We start from the raw sequence: 20,089 nt of genomic DNA on the forward strand, positions 1-20,089 counted from the left end.
TGTGTGTGTGTGTGTGTGTGTGTGTGTGTGTGTGTGTGTGTGTGTGTTGCATATGCTTCCTAGCTCTTTGCTTCTATCCTTGCTATAATTTGAGATTTTTTGCATGCTGAATGCATCCTTACCTAGTGTCCCTAGAAACCTGAGAGGGAAGATCATCATTGTACATCAGTATGGTCGAGCAGCTCACATCTTTGTAATTTAGTCAGTTATAGTACTAGTAAATGCTAGAATGAACGCCTGTCTAAGTCCTTGATGTTAATCATCCATTCACATTGTACAGTGCTTAGCAAAGTGTGACTTTCAATTTCTTGATCTATAAAAGCACTTTGAGTAAGTAACCTTAAAACGATTCTTAAAATCCTGTGACATGATGACAGACAGGCAAGCTCATGCCTCAGTGAAAAAATGGGCAAATTGAAGTTATATTCTAGTTTGTTCCCTTTAAGAAATAATATGCATAGGTGTATATAGTGAGTCCATGTGTATGCCCATAAAAATGTTAATGAAGTATGTACCATTAAGGGATATAACTTTGGCTAAGGCAAGTAAGGACAAATCTTTAATATTTTAATGTTTAATGCATGTCATTCTCTCAAACTAGTTGTTTTAAAAAACATACCTAAATGTTAACCTAAGATCTAATTTTAAGTACGAATTCTTGGGTTAAGTTCCTAGATTCTCATGAGGAGGCTAGGGAATTGAATTTTCCAATTAGCTCTCCCTACCTATTTGTGTAGCTGATGGTATATTAATGTTCGCCTTTTATGGATAGAGATGGAATCAGCTGCTTAGTAAATAGTTTCTGTGTATACTCAATCCATTAACTACAAAGAGATTAAAACTTTGAAATCTTTAAGACCTAGTTAATCAGTTGATTTGCTATTCTATTTTTGCCAGTTTATAGTCACTACTATTTCTAAATTGAATATTTTTTAAAATAAAGAAATGCTTTGGGGAAAGAACACAAAAAGAGGAAAAAACAAGTTTCTTCTCTTGAGTTGTAGATTCATTGGTTGACTTTTGAGTGAGGGTGTGCTTTGGTTAGGAGGTGTTTCAAAACAGTGTTCCAGTTTGTAAAGTGGAGGAACGTGCATATGGACTCTGCACCCTCCATTGCCTTCAAGTTTGGCTGTGCTATTGTTTTGTTTCGTTTTGTTTTGTGTTTTTTTGTTTTGCCTTCATAGCTGCTAAGGATGCCTGCTCTTGTTGGAGTTTATTTTCCCCTGGAGTTGATGGTGGGGTGCATGTCTGTGTTCTAGGCTGAGCATCTTGGGCTGTCGGGTGCAGATAGTGATGAGGACCCCTCGAAGTCAGCGTCTGGAGGGGACTTGAACGTGAGTATTTAATCCAGCAGGTGCTTCTGCCAGCCAGGCAAAACTTCTCACTCCAGATCTTTGAATTTTCTCTAAGGGTAGAGCAATTTTGCTACATCACCACTGTTCCCTTTTTTCATGACTTTCTGCACAACATACCCCAAAGCACAGTGACCTATGATCAAAAATTATCTTCCAACTTTGTTCATGGCCAAAACTTGGGAGCCACTAGATTTGTAGCCACGCTGGAATGGGTGATTTCTGGGAGGTATAAAGGAAGAAAAAGCTGTGTTAGCATTTGTCAAATGTTCATCACAATGACTATTCTTTTGGGTAATTTTTAAAATATGTTTGTAAGACAAACATAGTTTTTGTAATAGTTTTGTAATAGTTTATAGTAGTTTTGTAATAGTTTGGTAATAATAGTTTTTGTAATAGTTTTGGTCTTTGTAATAGTCTTACTTTCTACTAAGTTTGGCAAATAAATTCTTAATGATTTGTATTTTCGTGGAGTTTAAGTCCATTTTTTTTTTTTTTGTCAAGAATGTAGAATTTTATTTGAGAACAGTCTTAGGCTTGTTTTTTGTAAGATCTACAGTTAGTGAAAATCAGCTCATTCAGACTGATGAAAATGCCTGTCGTCTAAGTTAATTGGTACAGCAAGCCCTTATTGATGGCCTAAGAAAAAGTCAAATTTACCTTAGTTACAAAAGTCCAATTATATCTTAAAGTTCAAGGAAATAAGTGAATATGTGCCCCTGGTAATTATGTACTTCTGCCTCTGAGCATAGCTGTGCTGAGACGTACTGATCTGCTGTGTGCACTTGAAAAGTTAATGCTCTAACCTCACGAGCTTCCTCCTCTCAATGTCCTTACTTGAATGCACTGGGGGAACCAGACTTCCACCTTCATTGTAGCCACCTTTTTGTCAAGTAAGAATGTTTGCAATTTGGAGGCTTTAATGCAATTCCAGAAGCTCCTTTGAGCCCAGGGGACACACATTTGCTCAGGCCTTTTCCCATACAAATCACATCAGACTGAATAGAATTATGTAATGATTTTAAGGAAACCTCTTCTGTTGTAGTCTTAAGTAAGTTCCTACATGAACTAATCACATCAGCCAGGCATTGTGTTTGTTTTACTATTAAACAGACTTAAATCAACATAAGATGTTTTTTGATGGCCATAGATGTATTATTTTTTCAGGCTTGTCTTTCATCAACCTGTTTTATCCAAGAGATGTTGAAAAATGTCTTCTAATATTTCACACACTCAATAAACAAACTGCTTATGTTTGAGTAGGAAACCTATTATATCCAAGGGCTTGGCATCTCACATATTTGAGGCTATTATATAACCCGGTAGTAACTCTTCCTACATTAATGAATGAATGCTTAATTTTGTAGGAGGCATTGTTAATTTGTGTGAGCTATTTTGATATACGTAGGAATGTAGTCATGATATGCATGGCTGGCTGGCTGGCTGGCTGGCTGAATAAGTGGATGGATGGATGGATGGATGGATGGATGGATGGTAGGTAGATTAATAGATGGGTGGGTGAGTCATAGATGAGAGAACCTAGGCAAAAACTTCATAGAAAATACCCAAGCATTAAAAAAACCTTAGCATCCTGCAAATATATGTAGCCATAGAACTGTTTACAAAAACAGAAGGCATACTCCTAGACAGGTTATTCAGTACCATTGTTTCAGTTAGGTTTGTTTTAGGACCAGTTAAATTAATTATAAATAAAAATTTAGTTAAAAAAATTAACAAACAAGAAGATCCAAGAAAAACCTGAAAAGCCTGACAAATGGAAATCCTTACTGATCTTTTCAAGTAGATTTTGCAGCTTTGAGGAGAATTCTAGCAGGTAGCAGCGATGCAGTTGGAAAACATGGAGCCAATTGCACAGAAAATATAGAAAACAGTACAGTCAACTCAACAGCAAGGGCAGTGAACATCAATTCGTGAAGCTGGGAATGACCATGAAGAAGAATAAAAGTTGTGCATGTTTCACAGCATACACCAGAAGAAATCCAAACATCAGAAATCTACATGTTCATATTGAAACCTGGCATGCAACCAGCAGAAACCATGTGTGAACAATTTTCTAACTGCGGCTCAAACTCAAGTTGTGCTAATGAGAACATTAATAAATTTAACTGTGGGGGGCAAATCTTGAATGACAGCATGAAGAATAAAGGCATAAGAAAGCAATCTAGGGGAAGAGGAGGGGCAGCAAGAGAAAATCTGAATGTGAGAGTAGTATAGAAACTGTAAAACTTGACTATCCCATGGAAGAGGGCCATAGAGAAGGCATATTTAAGTTACTACGTAGACGCCAGTGCATAGACAAAGCAGAGAGAAAACTGATATACATGGTATGTAAATAATTGAAAATAGTTAAAACTTAGTCATGAAAAATAGTTACACTTATAGTGAAACTCTATTACCTATTAGATAACAAAATTTCGAAAGTTTGCCTATCACCTCTGTTGGCTAATCTGTGGGGACTTGTAAATGTGTTCCTGAGCAGAATGTACAATGCTATAGCATTTACAATGGAGAATTTGGTGATATCTGGCCAAACTATAAGTAGAATTATTAATCTGTCAATCATAAAAGCTCCTTTGCCAGAGTTTGTGATGATTCAGGAGACTATTTTTTGCAGCATTATTTGTAATAGCAGGAGCTAAACAACACCCAGGGGCCTGTCAGTGGGAGATTGAGAGGTTAAACAATCATAATTCAGTGTGATCGAGGACTGTGAGGGAAGGGAAAGATGACCACCTACAGATGTGGAGTATTTTCTGGGATATGTGATTTTTTTATTAGGAAAATCCATGTAAAATAATATAATGTAAAATAATAATGTAAAACAAAGTCTGAAAATGAAACTTTGATATGCTTAGTTAGCCATTGATTTTGAAAACAATGAAAGCCTGCAAGTACACCCTTAACTCACCAGGGATACAACTGTATCAGCAGTTGGAGTCACATAATGTTGTATGTTCTCTGTTTTGAAGGAGTGAAGGTACCAGCTATTCCTCCTTCTAGTTATACTATGTAGACTGAGAGACTACCAGTATGTATGTAGATCCAGTGGTAAGCTGCAAGCGATCCATCTCAAGATTTCTAATGTTTCTAGGCCTTGTGCAGGACTGCGTAAAGCTTTGTGAGTCTCGAGTGCTCCTCCGCCATTGGGCTGCACTGAGCCTTTATATAACATTTTATCCCCAGACAATAGAATCTCTTTGAGGAGCTAGGAGGTACTTGGAGGTAGGTGTGTGTGTGTGTGTGTGTGTGTTTATTTAGGTAATGTCAGTCTCTATGAGAGCCAGGACAAGCACCTGCATCAAGGAGTTGAGCTTTAGAAACCAGCCCAGCAGGGAAACCTGTCTATCTTTATTTCCTTATTGGTAAAAATCCTCCAGGAAAGCTCAGTGTATGGCTTTTGTGAGTCTTGAGTGCTCCACTCCCTTTGGGCTGCTCTAAGCCTTTGCAGGGCCCACTTAACCCTACCCATGGGGAGCCTTCTGAAATGGTGAACACAGTCCCATGGAGCCTAAGTTGTTTATTATGTCTATGAACAAACAAAAAAAAAAACAGTATCAGTGTAGATGGTCTACATAACCCACTTCTCAGGCAAATTCAGGCTCTGTAAACTGAAGTTTGACTTGTTCGGAGATTTAGCTACCTTTGTCATTTGTATCTCATAAAATATACTTAGCACCTTTCTAATCACTTTAAATGCTTTTTTTGAAATCCTATCCTTTCCAGGAAGCTCCTCTTTCTATGCCCATGGAGGGAAATGGACTTCAGAGAACTTGTCATTAGTGAAGGGACCCTGAGCAAGGGACAGACCTTGTCTAGAATTAGCCATGAGAGATAATCTACCTTTAACAGTCCCCATCATTTGGTTAAAAACAATTTCTATAAAGGCACCGATCAGATTTATTAACAAGAGCCTCATTGATACTATAGTCTTGCTTGCTACTGAGAAGCCAAAGGCTTTTTGATGAATGTTAATGATCAAAACATAAATGAAATTAAAAGTAGAGACAGTTTATTCGCTTGTTTTGTTCAATTCGTGGGACAAACTGTGGTAGCATGGCATTGTCTCCCCTGTGTGGACAGAGCCTCCTGTAAGTGTTTCGCAGTGGGTTCCATATTCAATGCTTGCAGTAGTCTCCACTCTCAGGCCTGGTTTTTTGGTGCCAGACATTTATGACTCCAGAAAATATCAAGGAAGCCCATGAACACAGGACAACTGAGGAACGGTTATTAGAAATACCATCTTAAAGAAATCCTGTCAGATTTCCCATGCATTCCAGCCTGTCTTCCTTCCCAGCTACCACTGGTTTCAGGGACAAGACAATGAACTCCAAGAGACTGCCAGAAGCATGTGTGTGGAGCTGACTCCACCACATGGTGTCAGTGTTCCCACAAGTACAAGGAACTAGGCGTGTCCTAGTCTGGAAAGGCTCAAGAAGCCTGTTTCTGGAACATTCGCAAATTACTAATAAGAAAATATACCCTGAGGGCTGAATCATGTACTTATAGCATAGAACTGACTTTTGTTAGAAATCAATTTTGTATAGACTGTATCTTTACATTATTTATTCAAAATTATAAATGAATAGCAGATGGGAATTTAAAAATATATTTTTACTTATTGTTTGGGAATCTCAAGCAGGTATAAAGTAAATTTTATCATATCCACCCCACTCCCCTACTCTAACTCCTCCAAGACCACAAGGCCATCTATCACTCTGAACTTAATCCCCCCTTAGTTTCTTTACCCACTGAGTCTAATTTGTGCCTCTAGTATGTGGATGAGTAGATTGGAAATCCCATCTAACGCTTCTAGTCTCCAGTGTTTCTTGTCTCTTTGAGCCTTTCATAGTGGTAGAGTCACTTTGACACACACAGAGAGTGGCAGGTTTCATTTCTTCCCCCTTCATTTAACATCGAATGCTTAAAGTTTTGCCCTGTTTTTATAGCAGTGATAAGGCTGGATGTGCTTCCATAAAAGGAAGCTGGGCATCCAGTTCAGTGCAAAGCCCTGGCTGAGCATCCCGGACCCTGGGTTCCATCTGCAGTGCAGGCAGGGAGTGACTCTGGGTTGTGTCTGCTGGAAGTTAGATTCTGACTTAAACACAGTTCTCTGACCTCATAGAGCTGTCTTTCCCCCATGCTGGGTGGATTTAACATGGCCCCCACCGAAAGGCTGTAGGAGAAGTAAATGATGTGGAGAAGGGGGAACACAGTGCAGGCTCTCAGGCATTTCTTGATGAAGCTCATGTATATGTCTGTCACATCTTGCTGTTGACTCATGCAGGCTACCATTGTCTCCAAAACTGGTTTCCCTTGGAAGTTTTTGTTTGTTTGTTTTGTTTTTTAATGGAGCTAGCAGAAGAATTAGTGAATCAATGCATCTGGGAATTTTATGGCTTTCAGAAGACTATGTTACTACATTGGTTCCCAGAAGGGCATGCCCCTGCCGGGGGTGGGGGGTGGGGGGGAAGGAATACCAATTCCTTGTGAAGCTGCTCAGCTTTGCATTTCTTTTCCTGTGGCTCAGTTGTGAAACACGTATCCATTAGAGGTATATACACCTCAATACACAGTTAAGAGGAATTATCAAATATTTTTTCCTCTGTACTTGTGAAAAGTGGTAATCAAAATGTTCACATTAGGCTGATGAGATGACACAGCATGTGAAGGTACTTATTGCCAAGTATGAAGACTGGGTTCTATTCCCGGGACCCTCATGGCAGAAGAGAAGTGACTGCACAAGTTGTCCTCTGTCTGACCTCCGTATGTGTACTCCCATGAAGTACCAAACAAGAAAATTATATTAGAAAAAAATAGTCATATTATGCCCATCCTCGGGCCAGTGTGGAAGAGGCTACAGAAACATTTATATTTAAAGCTTCGGTGAATTCTCCTCCCAAAGTATTTGCAGTGAGAGCTCAAGTTAGTGCCCCTTATCCAAAATACTTGGCACAAGAAATATCTGCAGTATTTGTGTTTGGTTTTCTAGCTGATAGTCCTTCATTTAAAAGTTCAAAATCTGAAAAGCTTCACATTGAGAAACATAAGCATCCTGTCAGTGCCCGAAAAATCTGGAATGTCAGAGTTCGTTAGGTGTTTATCAGCATGTGTTACTGAAGCAACATATCTTAAGATAAGGAGGCCAGGGAGATGGCTCAGGGCACAAAGTATTTACCACACAAGCATGACTGGGTTCAGACTTGCCAGTACCCACGCAAAAAAAAAAAAAAAAAAAAAAAGTATGGCAATGTATGCTGTAATCCCAACACTGGGAGGCAGAAACAGGAGGATCTAGGGACTCAGTGAGAGCCAGGTTCACTGAGAGACTAGGTCTAATTAGTAAGATGGAGAGCAATAGAGCTCTACCATTCACATGTGGTCTCTGCATGCACACCCACACGTGTGCATATGTATGTTAAAGTTAGAATGAAAAGTAAGACAGTCTTCAATGCAGCCTGTCCTGTTGTGTACATGGTCCTGGGTTCCATCTTTATAAATACTCTCTGTCTCTGTCACTCTGTCTGTATGTCTCTGTCTCTCTCTCCCTGCCTCTCTCTCTCTCCCCTCCCTCTCTCCCCTTTAAAAAGTGGAAAGGTTTATCTTAGGTCACATTTTGAAGGTTTCAATTTATAATTGATGAGCCTGTTGCTTTTGGGCTTATATAACGTAGCCACTCCTAGGGAAAATGTGTCAGAGACTATTCATCTTTTGGTGGCCAGGAATCCAAGAAAGAAGAGGATGAGATTCAAATACTTCTATCAAGACTATTTCCCTTGTGATCTAAATTGTCTTCACTAAGCCCCACCTTAATGCTACCACCTCTTACTAAGAAGTACACCATTGGCTTTTAGATGCTATTCCACACCCAATAATGGCAGATGCTTAGCTTGTAACAGAGCCTGAAAAAGTGATTCACTGTAGTTAGCTCTGATTGAAAAAAAAAAGCACAGTTTTAGCTTCTACTAAAAACATAATATTTATAGGGGTGTTGGGAGTAGAAAATGGCCTTTTTAAACACTAATTTCCTCTCTGTTCCCTCAAAGAATGAGCTGCTATTTCTCACATCCTTAGTTTTCCCTTGACCTTCTCCCTATTCTTTAATAAATGAGTATAAAGCTTGGTTCTCTCTGGGCTGCATGTTCATTGGTTTAAGTTGCTTCAGATACTAGGAAGGAGTAGCTTGCAGAACCCTGGACCCATGGTCATTTCCATCAAGGAAATGGTATTATCTATGCCTAAACAGAAACCAGGATGCGCTTTGCCTCCCTTGGCTACTCTTCCACCCATATCCATCATCAGGACATCTGCTACCTGCAGGGAGCATACAGAATCTCATGTTTAAGTACAGCCCTGTTACCATCATCTTTCCAGGGCTGATTCTCCACAGTCAGTGCAGCCACCTCCTAACTTGGGTTTGTGATCCTGATACAGCTCTTCTACAGCTAGAGAGATGCTGTCTGCGGCCCCCTTGGCTCAGGGCCTGGCAAAGTCTGGATACCTTGACAGGGTGCTTCTTCCTTGGGCCTCCTCACTTCTCTAACTTCACTCTTCTTACAGTACTCTCTGGTGCACATTTGCTTGTGCCTTGATCTAGGTCTGTGTGGAGACAGGCTTCTACACTATGGCTTTCCCCTGAATATTGCCTTTCAAATAATTGTAGAATCTTGGCTCTGCTCATTGCTCAGCACCTATCTCAGACCACTTGCTATCTTGTTCTAACCCTCTGGATTTATTTTCATTTTCTACCCTGAGAATAGTAGGTGCTGGGCCAGCTGTGCTGTGCACAGACCTTTTTTTTTTTTTTTTTTTTTTTTTTTACAATGAATTATTTCTTCCTGAAGATGTCTGATGGTGGGTTGTATGCCTGCCAGCTCTCTTGTCTACTTTCTCCCAGGCTTAGCAGCCAAGGCAGATCAAGTAGGGCAGTTGTGTGTTCACTGGTACTATGTAGCCCCAGTGTTTTTGCAGTCATGAAGTGAGTTCATCTCTAGTGTTTGGGACCTTAGATCCAGTATCCTGTCACATGGGTCCACTCCTAAAGCAGCTTTCAAAGCCCCCAGAATTCCCTGCTGCTGCATTTACCTTCCATTTTCTTCCCTATCGCCCAGCTTTCGTTGTGACTTCCAGGTTGAATCATGTTTTATTGATTTTTTTTTCCATCTTAAGTGAGTCCCATGCTGACCTTATCTCCTACCATGAGCAGTGGTTACAGGCTGTGGATTCGTGACTGAGGTGACTCAGAGGTCCTCAGCATCCTATTCCTGTGTGCGGGCTCTTGAGGGTCCTTCTGTACTTTAGAAATGTTACTAGCTCCAATTCATACTGCTGAGGACAAACAAAACCACCCACCCATCTCCTACAGCTCACAGGCTTAAGGTTTAAGCCACATTTATATTGTATCCTTTCTTTGTTAATCTCTGAGAATCACAGGAAATACAAATGTTGTTGCCTCTGTAAGCCTGGCACACCTGATACTTCCCACTCCTTGAAGTCATATGACTCTTCTGAAGCTGCATTCCCCACCCAAGATAAGGACACTTTTGAAACACTTACTCTTTAACCAGTGTCCATAAACAGTACACAGTATTTTTGTATAGTTTAACAAGTAAGGACTCCTTTATTTACTGACAAATGGAAATTATATAACGTTATCTGTACAATATGTTCTTATACAAATAGACTCTGTGACATAAGCTGAATCAAGGTAACATCTCTCTTAGTATCAGAGATATTTTCTATGGTTAAAGCTTTTAAATTTTCCATCAGCACTTTTCAAGCATATAGAACACTGTTAAATATAATAAGTCTAAGTATAATCACCATGATGCATATTACGTCGGCTTTTCTGAAGTGATGATTTATTTTCTAATGTCTGGTCTTGATTTATAGTATAAGAACAATTAATATTGATAGGGTAAAAGATGAGGGAGGGGGATGGAAAAATGATAAAGAAACAGTGTAGAAATGAAGAAGAACAGCCAGCCACCCCGCAGTTAGCATCAGCCCAGGCATGCCTCCCTGTACCTTCCTCTCCGTGGCCTCTGACCCAGTCTCGCTTGCTTGCACTCTGACTGAACCTGTGCTGATGCTGTGGGCTTGAGGCTACAGTGCTGAGATGGGAGCCCATTCTCCATGCTAAGAGTCCACTCCTTCATATGAAGTGGGAGTGGAGGGAAGTCTGAACACATAAGCTCAATCTTCTCTTGAATCCCCACTCCGAGTCTTATGAGCGGAGCTCCAACTTAAGGAGACATCAAGACTTCCAGCTCAAGCATAGAAAAATTTAAAGGAAATGGAGTCAAAGGGCTAAGAAGTAAAATTTCCAGTTCTTCACTCATACTTCTGTGGTTTGGAAGTCTGTCCCTACATGCTTAACGTTGGCCATGGTGTGCATGTGTATACACATGTGTGATCATGCACCCAGGATGTAAATATGTGTGGAAAGGGTGGTATTAATGGCTACTATTGGAAACACATATCCAGAAATAGGCTGAATGTCTGACCTATCACCGCTCTATACTTGACCTCCACTGTGTGGTAAGAAAGATCAAAGAATTCTTTTTATGTCACAGAATGACTTGCTTGTAGCTTGGCTAAGAGTGCTTTCAGCTATGGGTGAAGCCATGCACCTATAATTAGAGAGCAAAACTCCTTTGAAGGGTGGCCTCCTATAAAGCTGTGTGATAGTTCCTGCCATGGCTCCTGTGGAGCTAGGTGTCTCGTTTTGGGGGGATAACTTTTTTGGGGGGTGAGCTATCAGAAAGGATGTTTCACCAGGTATGACATTGAGATTCATGCTGAGATAATTTGGTGAATTTGGACAGTAACTACTTCTTTTTTTGAAAGGAAGAAAGATCAAAAAAAGTAAAAGGGTAAGAAAGGAATTGTTTGACTTCCTCACTTGAAAACATAGTTATTTATTGCTATTATTATCTATGTTATCAAGTCAACTTTTTGCCTAAGGATTTTAAGTAAAACTATACAATTAATCATAATTCCTAAGTTACTGTATTATCTTTAATATTTGTTTTCTTTTAGCATAATTGATTTCTGTCATAGATGGACTAGACGCATTTTGTATTTGGTTTGTGTTTGTATGTGTATGTGTGTTTGTGTTTATATATGTGTGTGTATTTATATGTGTGTCTCTGTGTGAATGTGTGTGTTTTCTGTGTGTGTATATTTGTGTTTGTATGTTTATATGCATATGTATTTATGTGTGTCCCTGTACACATATGTATTTATATGTATATGTGTGTATTTGTATGTGTGTCTGTGTTTTGTATGTATGTATATGTTGTATTGATGTGTCTATGTATGTGTTTATGTGTGTGTATTTGTAAATGTGTGTTTCTGTGCTCATGTATGCATTTGTATGTGTTTTGTATGTGTGTGTCTGTGTGTGTGTGTCTATAAATTGTGATGCTTCTTCCAGTCCCACTCTCTGTTTAAAGTTATGTGAATCTTTTTTGTCATGTGCAGATAGGAAGGTATTAATTGCTGGCAATTTCCTGATTGATGTAGGTTGTCTTCCATTGAAATCTTTATAAGTGGACCCAGAATAGACGCCTCAAGTGAAATCTAAGCAAGTCAAGTAGACGACTTAAATAATAGTAGACAGGTGGTGGTCTGCTTATTTTCCGTTAAATCAAGCATTGACTCTACTTAGTATGTAATACTCCATAGATAATCTTCCTCTGAGTATTTATTTATTAACTTGGGGTGAAGAAGGGAGTTTGGACTATGCAGAAAAAGCCATAAAGTCCCATAAACTATGTATACAATCATTTATCACTATTATTAAAACTTTATCTTCTGTGTACTGTATATCCAGTGATACTACCAAACAGCGATACTGAGTTCCTCTTCTCAGCCATCTACATGGGCTTGACTGTGCCAAAATCTACCTCTGCTTTCTGTTGTTTGGGTTATCTTCTGACTTCAACAACCAATTGCATCCTGCTTTTTCTTTTAAACATTGGAGCCATTTGGTAGTATATAGATAAATAATTTTTAAAGGGCAAGCATCACTTACTATAATTTTTCTTATTGATATTACAGTTATTAATTCCAATTGCATAAAACAGTGCAGTAGCTAGAAACTAGAGTAGAGCCATCAATTACATGTAATAATATATTCAAAGTACAAACAATGAGAATTGATTTTTGGTCCAATTTGTTAGTATTTGTATCCTAAAGCAGATCACAGTGCTTCAGCAAAGCTATGATGTGCATAGAAAAGGAAAGATTTATTGGATAGCAGATTTTAATGCAGAGATCTAGAATGAGGCTCCTTCCTTAAAATGATAGAGTAATATATTCAATTATTACCTTGTGTTCAGGGAAAACTGTGAGTACCCATTCCTCTCCAGGAACTACCATCTCAACCCATGGGGACTGATGTCAGGATAACCAGGCACATGTACCAGTAAGCTGGACCCAGATGTTGCTGATGACCCCAGATTCACTGTAGTGTTGAGAATGCTGACTCTTCAGAGGAAGTGGCTGTCCCATGGTCTGCAGAGAATTATATGGCAGAAGCAGAGGAGGGGGAAGCTGCATACTAATGCTTTTGTTGAATCACCAGGATACTGTTTTGGTTTTGTTTGTTTTTGTTTTTCTTTGAGTACCATTCCCCCAGGTCTAGTGTTTACTTTAAAATATCACCTCCTTCACTGAACATTGTAATGCCGACTGTGTTGCTTCCTTTCTGGTGCTCTTGAGCCTCTCTGCTTCATGGCCTCACTTGCTAGCTACCATGAGGTCTACACCATTGTGGTTCACAATTACTGGCCTATCCTTATCTTCTCAGACTCAGTGGTCAACTTCAATAAACTTCTACTTAGGGAAGTATCTTAAAACTATGCCGTGGTCTTCTTCAGGAACAACCTCTCACAGTGGCCACCATAATAGAGAAAGATAGGCTGCAATCACAAGTATGTTTGCAAAACCCAGAGGCCGAGCTCAGACTCTGTCACAATGCTTGAGATGTTGTAGTAGTTCAACATGGAGGCAGCAGCCTATTATCAGACATCCCAGTTCCAGGGTGACTCTGGTTGGGTGTCTCTCTAGAGAAAACAAGCATGGAAGTATATGTCCATTTTATTGGACAGAGTTTAAGAATACAGGTATGTTCTTAAACATCTTTGTATAGCTACAAAAGAGTCTGGAAGATAATAGCATTTGGCTTAGCACAGATGTTGGTATAAAATAAAGGGAGAGGTATTGAGTGTACAGCTAGCAGAACCACCATTAGCGTTTTGTGAATTGAAGTTGCTCAAATCTCCTTTCTATGTTTGCCTCTGCTGTCCCTCATTTCCCTTTTCTGGTGACAACAATGTGAAAGATTGGGAGAAATATTTTGAGTTTTGCAGCTACTTTGCTAATTTACTTTGTAGGAAGATAAAAACGTGCCTATGTGGTTTTAAGTAATTGAGCATGGTGTTAAAAACAGCAATAACCCAGACGTATTCAACACATTTTTAAAAACGCCATATAGTTCCAGGCAACACCTCAGCAATGAGTTATTATCATTCAGGACAGTTAGGATCAGATAATGTTTACACAGGTTTTAGTCTCAGAGTATAGATGATTCCTTCTGATTTCTATCTCATTCTAGTTTATGCAAAAATTATATGCTGGGAATCTTTTTAATGATAATTAATTGCTAGCAAGAAAACAATTTGAACAGTAATATATTAGAAATCACAGTAATATAACCTCAAAAGAAAGACCAATTTTTATGTGACTATTTATCCTTTGTGTGTCTCTCTAAAAATATTGGTCTATATTTGATAAAACCTTTACATTCCAGAACACACAGAAGAGGACTAACCAGAATCCAGCGTCAACTTTACGAGCATGTAAAATTAATATTATGAGCAGAAAACTATAGCAACTCTCTAAGGGTTTTAACATATATAAAAATGAGCCTTTCTAGTGAGGGCTCTGACCCATGTTCTGTTTGTTCCTGTTTGTCTACTCTGAGGACTTTTAACGTCCAGCTGCAGCTGTAGGTCTGAGCTGGAGAATACTGGTGGGCCAGCCAGAATATTTCTCTTTTAAGCCAAAGAAACAGAAATGTCCCTCAGCCCATCCTCATTCTCTGTCCCTTCAAGGCTACCAGGTCCGCCCTGCATCCATATTCCAAGGAGAGGAGAAAATGCTGCCTTCAAGCTGATTAGTGCTTCCATTAGCCTGCATAGAAAGCTTCTTTCAGCCGAGCAGTTGTTGCGCACACCTTTAATCCCAGCACTTGGGAGGCAGAGGCAGGCGGATTTCTGAGTTCGAGGCCAGCCTGGTCTACAGAGTGAGTTCCAGGACAGCCAGGGCTATACAGAAAAACACTGAATCGAAAAACCAAAAAAAAAAAAAGAAAGAAAGAAAGAAAGAAAGAAAGAAAGAAAGAAAGAAAGAAAGAAAGAAAGAAAAAAGAAAAAAAGAAAGCTTCTTTCAATTTCAGAATATTTTTGGCCTTTGTCAGCTTCTCCTTAACAACAGAAAACAGTACTCCAGGAATCTAGATACCATCAAAAAGCTTTAAGCAGTGATTTGACAGCATTAAAAAAAAATGAAAAAAAAAAAAGCTAGGAAGCCTTGAAGAGAGGAATTAACAGTTTATTCCTTTTTTTTTTTCTTGCTTTTGGCTTGGCAAATGTGCTAAGATGTTGGAGAGAGAGATGGTTTCTATACAGAATCATTGAACTCTGCAGGGATAAATGCTGGAGCAGCTGGCAGGAACTTCTCATGAGGCCAGACGAGGGGGTGGAAGGTGAACCTTGCCACTGACTACATTTGATTCATACTAAATCCCCGGGTCATCTGAGAAGTGTAAGTCAGAGCAGCTGTTACACAGCCGTGGATATAAACACCCTTCTACTGTGGCAGGGACTAGATTTTTTTGACTTACACTTGAGATGGCCCTTCTTCTGAAATTCTTTCCTGAACCAGAAATTAGCTGCTACCTTAGAGCAGTTGCCATGCCTACTCTTTTGCCTGTGCCTAGCAGCCAATCCTGGAACATTTTATTGCAAGGGCAGCAATAAAATGTTTATTTTTTGTGTAGGGTTGAGGCCTTATTGGTTCAGTTTAGCAGTTTCCTTAAACACTGTCTAAACCTTTATGGTAAGGTTGCAGAGTGTGTAATAAGTTAAACATTCAGGGTTTTTTTTTCTTCTTGAATCAGAGTATGTTTTCCCAAAGATCTGATGATATGTGAGCTAGGCATAGCTATAAAGCTAGATCAGATCACAGAAGAAATATCTGCTGATGTTCCTGAGTTAAAGAATACACTCAGGCCCCTGCAGGTGCTGGTCTTGGTGTGTATGTGGGAGGATGGCTATGCTATGTCCCCAGTATGTCTTGCTATAAGTTCTTGATCTTGGCTGCAGTGAGGCTGATTTGCACCCTTTCTGCTTTTTAAAAAATGACCATTATCATGTCTTAATCAAGGAAGCTTGGATTTTTGCCTCTTTAATTTTTTGCTAGTATGAATACTTTTCATTTTATATTAGAGCCTGGTAATATATACTTGAAGAAACAATAGAACATGGTGGACATTATTGTAGGTAAACTAAAATTGACCTTAAATGTCTTAGTATCTTCTTGATTGCTTTATGAAAATTGCTATATCATGAAGACTACACACTGTCGTATTAGAAAAGCTTAATCTTTTAAAATTTTTTTTATGTTTTTGAGATTATAATATGATTACATCATTTCCCTTTTTCCTTTTCTCCTTCCAAAAATCTCACACATACTCTGCCTTACCACTTCTTGAATTTGTGGTTTTTTCTTCATTTATTTATTAATTCATGTGTATATAAGGTGTGTATATATAATTCATTTGTAAATGCAAAAGTTCTATTTTCTTAGTCTGTGTAATTTTGCTTGTGGGTGTGTTCTTAAGGCTGACCATTTGGTGTTTTGTGTAGTGTTTTGGCTGTCATTCATTCATGTTAATGTTTCTGTTGTTGTCCTTGTTCACCTCATTTTTAGATCATGTTAGAGAGACTTTATGGTTATAGTTTCTGATATTCCCAGAACGCTTACATGGGTACATCTGTGTCACACATACCTTGAGAGTGACCAGTAGCTCTTTAATTAGACTTCAGATCTGCAAGAGGGAAATTCAATATGGTATTGGAAACCTGGCTAACTACATAGGGCTAGTGAGGTCAGGAATCTTGGAGAAGAACCTACAACTACCACTTTATTAAACACACATAGACTCCCACTGCGTTCTAAATACTTGTTCCTGGACCCACAGAGAAGTGAATTCCTCACCTCATCAAAGAAGCTTATCTTTGCCATAGACAGAGACCATTACAGAAAACCACAAGGAATCAAAGTGCAGCACTGGAGAGCCCAGGCCCAATGGAAAACAATCTAGAAAACAGGTCCTACACCTAAGACTCAGGGAACATTGTGAAAGAAGGGACAGGAAGACTTAAAAGACAGACAATCAGGGCATTAAATCTCTTTCTTAAACCGCATGTGTTTGCCAGCTTCTCTGCTTTTCTAGCCAGGCCAGTGTCCTGTGAAAACTCTTTAAAAGGCAGACTAAGTGTGATAGGTGAAAATTGTTTTATCTTTCTGCAGTGTCTGGAAAGAGATGTCCATGTATTTCTCAGGCTCAAGCATTTAGTGTACCAGTAGGTCACAGACTGCAGCTAACAGACAAAATTTATATAGATCGTGGCTTTCCGTGATTTCATGGAAAATTATCATACATTAGTGAATTAAGGTTAGAAAGTTTTGAGTAAGTTCAGAAAGTGAGGGGAGTCCAGATCTCGTGGTACTTTATGCCTAAATGTCCTGAGAATTTTAGTTGGCTCAGAGACTATTACCAGTCTCATTCTATTTTGCTCTGAGAGTACACATTGGTCATATCAGTAAGGGGAGAATAGCTAGTGCTATTTGAGGATCAGAGACTGGTGGATCTCATCTCTAATCAAGGGCTCTGTATCACTTTAAGACTCAGCATCTAAAAGAATTTCCAGCTAAGTTCATATCTGCAGATGTGACATCCCAGCTCTAAGACCCAATATTTTGTGTTGGAAGAAATAGAGCATACTTCCCCCCAAACCAGTAAACTTTGGCTGGAAGTAGAGCCATGTGAATTGTAGAGCTCAGTGTTGCTCCTTGCCGTTGAGTAGCCATTGTTGGTCTTCATCTTTACAAAAAATTAACTAGACTCTTTGTGATATGACACCTAGGGTTTGTTCCCTTTTCCCTGAACTCCAGTCCAAAAGGCTATAGAGCAATTCTGCTTCCTCCTGGAGAATGGCTTATCTTTACACACCAGCAGAGGGTTATTAACATGCTGAGGATTCCCATGGAGAATTGTTAAGATGATGAGGACAGTCAAGGTACCTCAGGGAGATGTGGCCATTTCAGAATGATTGTGATCATCTCTAGCAATGCTGTGTGTCTGAGGTCTTGCTAGAATTCTGAATGCCAGGTTTCCCAGACTCGTATGAGAACAAGAGACAGGCAAAGTCTAGTGTGTCTGCCTGACACCTGAATTGAGTCAGAATCTGGGTAGGATCTGGTTCCAGGAGCCATGCTGAACCTACGTGTCATGTTAACACAATTCAGTTTTTAAAAATGAATTTATAAAATCTTCAAATAGTTATTATTTTTAAATTAATTCAAAAATTTTATTCAGCAAAATAAATGAGATTCATGCAATAAAAGAAACCAAAATAGAAAAAAAAAAAACCTATGCAAAACACCTTTAAAAAGATCCGCCAAAAAATTCCTACATGAGGAAAATAACACAAAAGAAAGCCTAAAGAGATATAAAAATGCACATTTTATTGAAAATTGTAAAAATATGTGTCTAATAATCATATAACAACAAAGAAAATTAAAAATAAAATCCAAGTGAAGTACTTAGTACTTTAGGCCTGAGCAGAGATGGCTCAGTGGTTAAGGGCACTTGCTGCTCTCACAGAGGGACTAGAATTGCTTCCTAGCTCCTATAGGACAGCTCATAACTCTCTGAAAGTTCACTTTCAGGGGTCTGGTGCCCTCTTCTGATCTCCTTGGCCATCAGACATACATATGGTACACATTTATACATGGTCAAACCAGACAGAATGCCAGAACTGAGAAGAGGAAGTGGATACAAAGTCCCACCTCTAACTAAGATGCTATTTGCAATTGATATGTTCCTTATAAAAATTTTTAAAGGAAATAGGCTACCTAGAACTTCATACAAGGTTCAGGACATTTAAAGGACTTAGATAATTTCACAGGCATGTTGCATGAGTAGTCAGGCAAGCATAGTTAGCAATGAACACTAAGGACAGAGGAAGTCAAAGTACATGATGAGATAGGGTAGACTGAAGAGAAGCAATTTTGGATGCTGAATTGTGAATTGCTGAGAATGGCATTAGTGATACTAGGATGCCTAGCAGTATAGGAGGAACTTAGTGTTATTCTCCATTGAATGAAACCAACGTTCCTAATGAAAAAGCATGTGAATTTGTATATGGGCATACTGTGTGTTAAATATGTACAAAAGTGTGTGTATGTATGTGTGTGTGTATGTATGTATGTATACATGTATGTATGTATACATGTATGTATATATGTATAATCAGCTGACTTTATATATAAGTAAATTAAGCAGCTTGGAAGAATGATCCAGGTGTTTCTGGCTATATGCTACTGGCAAGAAAATTGAGGTTGGTGCTCCTCTTCAATTTGGAGATAATTGAGTCAACTTGATACCAGTAAAACATCATCACAGCTCTAGTCTTTGAGTGAGCAAAGTTCCTCCTCTGTTTTGCTTCTTATACTTAATTTACCAGAACCCTTACATCCTATGTTCTTCAGGTTTTCCAAGGACAATTTGGAAGCAACGTATAGAGAAAAGAGTTGTTGGAGGGATTGCTTTCAGTTTCAGATGATTAGTTTATGACCATCATAGCAGGGAATATGGCAGCAGGCAGGTACTCATCGTGGTGGCAAGTAGCTGAGATCTTACATGTTAGGACAACAACTGCAGGCAAACAGCTAACTCAAGTGCTGTGGGTTTTTGAAACCTCAAAGCCCACCTTGCAATACAATTTTCTCTAAGGCTATGCCTGTTCCAATCCTCCTAATTCTTCCCAAACAATGCCACCAATAAGGAATGAAGCATTCAAATATTTGAGCATATGGGGAGCCTTTTCAAACCACCAAAGCTTTTATAATTACGGTCAAGGAAACCTAAGGCTAAATTTCTTTCTCAGGAAACTGAATAGTAAAATTTGTGATTGACCAAAGTAACTAGGTGGTTGCTTTCTCCTCTAAGCATCTTTTATATATTTCTTTTCTTTAATTAAAATAGTTATGTGATAAGGTCTTGCTATACATTTCAGGCTTCTCCCAAGCTCACAATTCATCTGCTTTACCCTCCTCAGTATCTGGAATTACAGGCTTGTGCCACCATGTTCAGCTGTATATTTATTTTACATATGGGGAATGATCTGGTCACTTGATACCTTATCCACAAGTTTAAATGTGAAAGCAGAGTTTCCCAGAGTCTCAAGCACCATACATTCATTCCCGGAGATGTAAGCTCATGAGCCTTTCAGGATGTAGAAACTGAGTGCTGAGGACAAGGCAGTGATTAAAGCAAGAGATCACTGTCTTCACCGAGCCCACACATAAATGAGAGAGAAGGCTAGATAACGCATTACATAATCCTAATCACTTAAGCATTT

At 39.0% G+C, this 20,089-nt stretch overlaps 1 protein-coding gene across 2 annotated transcripts in view; it reads left to right on the forward strand.

The window, feature by feature from the left end:
* The window catches only part of Cobl (cordon-bleu WH2 repeat protein), a 232,547-nt gene that overhangs the window by 104,816 nt on the left and 107,642 nt on the right, over positions 1-20,089 (forward strand). For both annotated transcript variants that reach the window (XM_028777526.1, XM_028777534.1), the window contains exon 6: positions 1,260-1,334. In XM_028777526.1, the coding sequence (XP_028633359.1) occupies positions 1,260-1,334 (75 nt within the window). The remainder of the gene's footprint in view (positions 1-1,259; positions 1,335-20,089) is intronic.

Source organism: Grammomys surdaster, unplaced genomic scaffold (assembly GCF_004785775.1).
Source record: "Grammomys surdaster isolate TR1022 unplaced genomic scaffold, NIH_TR_1.0 67, whole genome shotgun sequence".
In the NCBI taxonomy this organism is placed as follows: domain Eukaryota; kingdom Metazoa; phylum Chordata; class Mammalia; order Rodentia; family Muridae; genus Grammomys; species Grammomys surdaster.